This window comes from Notothenia coriiceps, unplaced genomic scaffold (genome assembly GCF_000735185.1).
Source record: "Notothenia coriiceps isolate Sejong01 unplaced genomic scaffold, NC01 NC01_scaffold00034561, whole genome shotgun sequence".
NCBI lineage: Eukaryota > Metazoa > Chordata > Actinopteri > Perciformes > Nototheniidae > Notothenia > Notothenia coriiceps.
In genome coordinates, this window is record NW_011367262.1 from 3,898 (window position 1) to 11,851 (window position 7,954).

The window sequence follows — 7,954 nt, forward strand, 5'->3', positions numbered from 1 at the left end:
TCAATATTTTAAACAAAGACATGAACATTATTAGAAAAAGAACCAATAAGATCACTTTCACATTGTGGTGGTAGATAGTTTGGTAGCACTTTACAATAAGACTACCCTTAATAAGGGTTTACGAAGTTTGTAATTCATTTATTAATTAAGTTGTGAACACTTTATAAATAATGATTAAGCTTTTATAAGACATGAGATAAACAGGGCAACTGTGACCGGTTTCTTGCCAAATAGTGAGCCCACATTTATCTGTACTGCTAAGCCTTATATTGGCTACTTAGCTTACTTCGTCTTCTTCATCAGCCAGCATCCTTGGTATCTGTTGCTCACTGAGTTGATTCTCGCTAAGTAGCCAATATAAGGCTTAGTCATCTTGCAAAATAGTGAGCCTGTTTTGATGTATGTTAGAACTGGTTTATAAATGGTTCTTAATGATTAATAAAGTGTTTACAACCTAATTCATAACCTAATTATAAACCCTTTATGAATCCTTTATAAGGGTAGTCTTATTGCAAAGTGGTACAGATAGTTTTGTGTACCATATTGCACTGTAAAATGTACAAAATATCACTATGTTGTTGGCTAGTGATCTGCAATCTTATTCACAAGCACTTTGAAGCATGTTTATTTATCTACAACATACAGTGTACTTTGAAACAGTAACACATTTATAAATAAATATTGCAATCTTAACAATCTTACAATTCTCCTTTTGTATTGTCAGTTCTTTATGACTCGTCACCTGAGCTTAAAGAAGGTGAGGCAACCTCTACCTGTTCTGTCTCCTTCCTTTCACTTGTTCTTTTAATGTGCTATCATTCACCAGCAGATCTGTTTAATATTTGCCCTTGGGCTTTTTTTGCCCTCCTCACCCCCTCAAATGTTAATTTAAATAAATAGATATTTAGGAGAAAAAAAATAATCATATATCCTTAAAATCTTAATAAATCTTGGAAATAAAAAGCTACAATTAATATCTTCCAAATTGATGGAAAAACATAATAAAAACTATTTATAAAAAAAAAAAATTAGGAAAAGAAATACATAATTATTGTCAACAAAACAAACATGTTTTATGAACCACTATCTATGCGACTGTTTGTGTCACTCCACTTGGCATTGTAATGTCATTCATTATATCCTGTTAGCTCCATGTAGGAAAGGGTCTATCTTGTAGCCATCCTGGTTTCTGTTTTAAATAATCCTCATTATTAAGAGTTCGCTCTGGCTTTGCAAAGCCCAAGCAGCCTCTTTTTTGTATGAGACACCTCAGTCAGTCCCCCTTTAGTTCACGGAGAGTATTTCACTGTATACTGCAGTTCCAAAAGTGTCTAATGCTGTCCAGTCACAGACAAGGGAAGGGGCCTGGGGATGATGCGATTGGTTGTGAACACAGGGAGAAACCCGTCATTGGCTGGAAGGTTTCACAAAAAAGGAAGTCAGCCTGAAATATGGCTAATGTCATTTCCTGTTTGTTATTGTGCAGGTTTATATGCCTCTGTCTTGGATCCAAGGGAGAAACAGTCTTTTGTATTTCACATCATCATCCAACTCTTGAAACATTCTGTTGTTTGAGGAAATAGCATGATGGTATTTAATGCTGAATGGCAGCCCCCACAGGTGTCCGAAGTTATGGTTGAGTACTTGGAATATATATATTTTTACATGATACATTTCATTTATGAGCAATGCCAAAAGAAAATGGGTCACATGATAGAACAAAAACAAACAGGTAGTATATTTGATGTGCACTTTTTTTTCAGTAATTATAATCATCAGCAAACTTGGTAATTCATTAATAGATTTATAAATGATAAATCAAATGCCACAGTCAATGCTGGCAATTATGATTAAAAATACTTCAGAAATGATGCTCTTACCATCCTTGGTCTAAATGTATAGTGGCATGATAATGTTTGTCTAATAACATACCCTGAATTTACTGTATAGCGCAATGGTTTACTAGTATTCTGAAAATAAACACTTATAACCAATGGTAACTTTATTATTGATTCTTACACTAATATTTTCACAAATAAATTATAAATTATAAATTAACTCATAAGGTTTATTATTGTTTGCTACCATTGATGTCAGTTTAAGCAAGTAATGACAGTATGCTTTCCACAGCCAAAGGGGAGCTAAAGGTATGCTTTCCCTTCACTGTCCATTCAATAATCTTTTAAACTCTTGGCAACACTTCGAGTTTCATTTACTGATCTCATATTCCTCCCTGTCTCCCTCCCTTCATCCATTGCAAAGGCATTACAGGTGAATTGTACTCATTGTCCATACTCCCCCTCCTGCACTCATCCTGTGCCCCTCCATTTCTCTGTCCCTTTCCCATCAGTCACAGATTGTCTTGTAGCCTCTCCATGTAGGTTCTGATTTCAGACTGACCAAGGTCCATATCCTGGCACACCCACTTTATGTCATCCTCACTGCCATTGGTCAACATGACTGAAGAGTTGGTGTATGGGCCACCCCCACCGGAATTATCATTTGGCAGAACGGTGGCAAAAGACGTGAACTGGACGCGTTTGCGTTTGGCAGCTGCAACCGCAGCTGCAGCCGTGGCCCGGGGGGAATTATTCAGATGCTCCCCTTGGCAAGTGGATTTTTTTCCACTAGTAGGCATTGCAGAAAGGCACTGATGTGGTTCTGCAACAGATCTGGGCAGGGTTTGTCCATGGGCGATGCCACGATGTCCCCCTGGACCACCTCTCCCACTAATGGTTCCCATGCCTGAGCCCACGCCCATCATCAAGGTGTTGCCAGCCCCGTTCAGGAGGTATTTGTTCTCCTCGTATCCTCCCTCATTCCTGTCAATGATAGTGGTGCACTCATCATGCAGCCCGCCCTGGCATTGGTCAGAGTGGTCAGCTAAAAGGTCAGCCTCATTGCCAAGCCACACCCAGTCATGGGCGTGGTTCATGTTGTCTCCCGCCTCCAGCACAGGGACCTGCTTGTGACGGTATCTGCAGATGAATGATAGAAATGAATCAAAGGCTGAAGCTGAAATTGAACCAACCCATTGACCTTTCTTAAATTTGAGAATGAAATATATATGTGACATATATGATATGACAATAAACCTTTGAAAATGTAACATTAAGAATTGAAAACATAGAAAATGTAATGCCTTATGTCTTAATCCACATACTTTTACTGCTAATTTTCCTTTAGATTATAAAATAATTGAGTCCTCAATTATCACAATGTTTTACCTGAATGCAAAACTGACGCAGTTGATGAGGAAGACCAGTATTGCCAGACAGAATACACCCAGAAGGGCATACATTCCAATCTCCAGGTCCGACAGTCCTCTCGTGGTCTGAGTCAGCTCACTATCTCCAGTGCCTGGTAACTCCACCTGTGCTGGGTAGCTACTGTGGTCCCCGGCCTGGCTGGGACCCCCACCCCGGCTGCTGCTGCTGCCTCCACTGGCAGCTTTGCCACCTGAAGCACGGTGGGTTACTGCGCTCTTGGTGGTTGTGCTAACCTGATTAACAGAGATTAACATAAACAGTTAACCCCAACGGTTCAAAATATAACAGTTTGTTTGTTCATTATACTGTCCATCACTGGTTTAGGTTATATTTGTTAGATTGTCTATTGGTAGTTTGGTATATCGTTTTTGTTACAATATTTATGCAGATACATATTTTAAAAGCAATATTTTAAAAGTGTTTACTTAAAGTATATATTGATAGTGTGCATTGAACAGATTTAGAATACTTTGGAATTAAATATAAAATAGTAAAAAGCAGAATATTTCCGTCTACTTGTGAGATTTCAGATTGACATTTTACTGATAATTATGCCTGTCAGCATGTCATTCACTTCCTATTAAGATACATAAGAATGCAGTCTACCATTTAGTAATGGTGCAGAAAATTACATACTTTACATAGTGCACTATCATTACATTTGATTTTTCTTGAAATCTTTTTGTAACCCCCACCTTCCTCATTGCTCCTTCCTCTCGATCCACAGCTGCACTGTTGGATTTCCACTCTCCTCCATCCTTTGCTTGGTGCTCGCTGGTGCTGTTGTCGGTCCCTGCTCCGTCGTCCTGTCCACTTCTACCCATCACACCCCTCTCTTCACTTTTTGCTCCAAACTTCACTACCACATTGCCAACTCCAGATGCCAGCACACTCTTCCTTTTGGACTTCTGACAGGTCTCAGAGATGACCATCTCCACTCGAACCAGGGCTCCCTGTCCCTCGCCCTCTGCCACTACAATAGGCCAGTGTTGTTCCTAACAGAGTAATGAGTCGATGTTAAGGTACACAGACAAATCTTTGGACAACATCATGTAGCGTTCGTCACATAACGGCAAAGTGTTTCCTGAAAATATCCACTAGTCAGACTTGCAATGCTTGTTTCTGGCACATTTTACACAGCTTTGAACTATTAGTCAGACAAAGAAAGTGTCTAATGGCTCGTACCTGATTGGTTATGGAGATGACACTCTCATCCAATGACACAGCCGAGAGAAGAAAGTCTTTTGGATCATAGACGTCAAGAGGAGTCACTGAACCATCACTGTACTGGATCCAGGAACTGATTGCTGCTTCCTGAAATATACATCACATACATCTTGTAAAAGTGTATTAGCAGGGTTTTTGGACTACAAACAGTCTTTAATGGCCTTTACTTGGCAATAATTGCTATAAAAAAGGTAATATTCAAATCTTCGAAAGCCAATAAATGTAGTATTGTTAAGGGATGGACAATTTTTCTAATGGGTCTATGAGTGTTACCTACAAATGACAAACAGACAAAGTATACAACTAGCTTGTAAAGCATTTAGCAGTTACAGAGCCAAATACTGTACAGTATGTGTCTTAGTAAAAAACATGTTTGGAGGCAGGTGATTCCAACAATATTTACATCTGGCCTGGTCCATTACCAACTTGATTTTCCAATGAGCTATAAACCGTAACAATCAATCACAAAAGACAGTCATTGAAGTTGTCCTTGGTAGCTTGAGAGTATGATATATATATATATATTTTTAAACATTTCAGCTGTTTATGTTTCTATTGCAATGCAAGCATGTTGTTACACTTGGTGATAGCCAGAAAGAGAGACACCTACACTTCCATCCATTCACCCAGCACACACAAACAAGAATATGTACTGTACATACTGAGAATTTTAACTGAACCATTTCCATTTGTACACAGTAAAAAAAAAAGCCTGACATTGTTATAGTGCCTTTCTCCACTCCCTATCTTTTTTATCACAAAGTGAACAAATATTTGGAAGATGGCATTTTTTTTTCTGTCAACAGCTTTCTTCTAGCAGTAGCTAAACCATAGTAGTAAAGCAGAGAATGTATTGTTCTCTTCTTGTCTGATCATGTCTCACTAATTTCCCTCGATAAAAGCTGTTGCTTCCTTTAATCAGAACACAGAAAATAATGTGTAGGTATAAAATAACCGAACCTCCCTACAAAAGTAATTAAGCTCCAATGTTAGGAACAATACTCTTTCTCTCCCTCTATTTTCACATTAAATTGTAATTTTTGTTCCGCCCAGTCTCCTGTTTTTTTTAATTTCTTTTCACCCTATTCTCCCCTTCTCCTCACTTTCCCTCTACATAGTAGCGTCTTCTTTTCCACAGGTAATGGTGAATGATGGAGATAAAAACCGACGGATTGGAAAATAAAAAAACAAATTAATGTTTGAATAAAAGGCAATATCAGATCTGAATTTCCATCGTAATTTGCTGCTTCTTATCCAATTAGCCCATGGATAGAAATTGTAATGTGGGGATTTGTTTGATAAAATACAAAAAAATGAAAGAAGGGAGAATGGAGAAGGGAAGGGAGGGAAAAGAGGATGTGAGGGATAATAGCTTGAGACAGTCTGAGTAAATAACCCTATCATGTGAATAGTTATATAGTACTGTAACTTGGTAGCCTTAAAACATATTCAGTATGCCTGCAGGTTGTTCTATAGATAGTGTGTCGTTATGCATCGAGTAAAAGCAGATAAAAATTGTATCATAATGTTAATTTATCATTTTCATTTTGTTGACAAATATAACATATCTTTGTCATTTGTGAATTCTATTGTGCATTGTCAAAAAAAAGAAGGAAATGCCTTCATGTGGTTCTAGCTAAGAATAAAGAGTATTGAATGTACTGTATACCTTAAGGTGGTTGTAACTGTAGCTAAGTAGTGCTATAGCCTGGAAGTTAACACACTCCTAATTAGAAACTGATCACGGGAGAGATAGCAACTATGTGATGTTCGCAGCACAGAATTACTGTTTAACTTCCATGATTACAACCTCAGGGGAATTACTGTAGATGGAAACAGCTTAAGATCTACTCCATCAGTGTGGTGTGTGTGTGGGTGTGTGTGTGTGTGTGTGTGTGTGTGTGTGTGTGTGTGTGTGTGTGTGTGTGTGTGTGTGTGTGTGTGTGTGTGTGTGTCTGTATGTGTTTGTTAGTGCACATCTCCTACCTGTTTAGGTGTGTGTAACAGGTCTGTTGCTGTAGTTGTAAGCTGAATAGCCTGGTAATTTCCAGGACTTGCTGTCATACTGATGGACAGAGATGCAACCAGCTGGACTCCCAGGTCAGTGATGGTCACCTGAAAAAAAAAAAGGGAATATCTTAAAACATAGCGATAAAAGAGACCAATATCTTAAATACATAAAACCATTTAATTGTGTTACCTTGTCATCCAACACAGTCACAGTCTTCTCTGCCAGGATAGAATCCGACAGTGGGGAAAGAACCTGCAACAAAAGATCACAAAACGGTGATTGGTTGTAAAATTACATCCATTTATGTTATTTTGCCTTTCTAGACGCACAAAAGCAATTTTGTCAACATTTGAGTTTGTAAAAAGCTTTTAACAAAAATGTCATCCGTTGGCAGTTTCAAATGTTTTGATCCAACATCAAGTGTCTGCTCAAGGAAAATTCCTAAACAATACACAAGTTCACCAGCTTCAAAATCCAAGTATAATTTACATTACGGTGAAGTGGGTTGATTGACAAGTGATGGAATGTAAGCTTGTGTTTGAAAAGGTTGCAAAATTATAACAATGTTAACAACCAGCTCCAGCTGGTCATGGTAAATGAAGTATAGGAAATTAAGAAGTAAAAATAAGGGAAAACTCTGAACGACAGTACAGGAGCAAGGTACATTTGAAGAGATGCGTTGTTCTTTCAGTGAATATTATCCTAAAGGTCCCCTATTATACTGTTTTTCATCAATATATTACAGGTCTCAGATATATACAAAACATGTCTCTGAAGTGTTTGGCTTGAAACACCAAACAGATCATTGTAGCATCCCATAATCCCCTCTGTTTCAGCCCTGTTTCAAAAGTGCTGATTCTCTGTCTGTTACTTTAGGTGGAAATAAGGAGCCACTCCCCACGCCCCTCTGAGAGATATTTGGTTAAAAAGAACACAATGGAGCTCTAGGAGGAGATTCAGGTGATAAGGTGGGGGGGTGTTACCTTGGTTGGTGATTGGCTAATGGTTACACAAACCAAAAAATCGTTATGACATCATAAAGTGGCCAAAATCTGATGAGCTCATTTTCAGACAGGTTTTTATATAAATGGATCAGGACAAAAAGAGAGAGAATCTTTTTTCCTGAAACTTTCAGAATCTCTTTTTACATAGGGGACACGTTGATGTATAAAAGACATGAAAAAGTGGATTTTGCATAATAGGTGACCTTTAAGATAAAAGTGAAGTGTGGCTTGTGGCCACATAGACTGGCAGTATATGTATAAGCTAGGAAACTAACAGACTCATAAAACACACAGTCCTGAGAAAGCCGACATTACTTTGTTTAAAGAAAAAAAAAAATTTCAGAAAAACTGCTTCTATTATATCACATCTCTGACTAAATGTAACACACGCCAAGTAGTGGAACGCACACACACACACACACACACACACACACACACCCACA

At 38.2% G+C, this 7,954-nt stretch overlaps 1 protein-coding gene across 1 annotated transcript in view; it reads right to left on the minus strand.

The window, feature by feature from the left end:
• Nucleotides 1–299: 299 nt before the first annotated feature.
• LOC104962351 (transmembrane protein 132C-like) overlaps nt 300–7,954 on the minus strand; it is an 8,779-nt gene continuing 1,124 nt past the window's right edge. The window contains exons 2-7 of the mRNA XM_010790787.1: nt 6,697–6,759; nt 6,483–6,611; nt 4,455–4,583; nt 3,965–4,264; nt 3,228–3,502; nt 300–2,978 (exon numbers count right to left, since the gene is read on the minus strand). Of these exons, the coding sequence (XP_010789089.1) occupies nt 2,351–2,978; nt 3,228–3,502; nt 3,965–4,264; nt 4,455–4,583; nt 6,483–6,611; nt 6,697–6,759 (1,524 nt within the window). The 3' untranslated portion in view covers nt 300–2,350. The remainder of the gene's footprint in view (nt 2,979–3,227; nt 3,503–3,964; nt 4,265–4,454; nt 4,584–6,482; nt 6,612–6,696; nt 6,760–7,954) is intronic.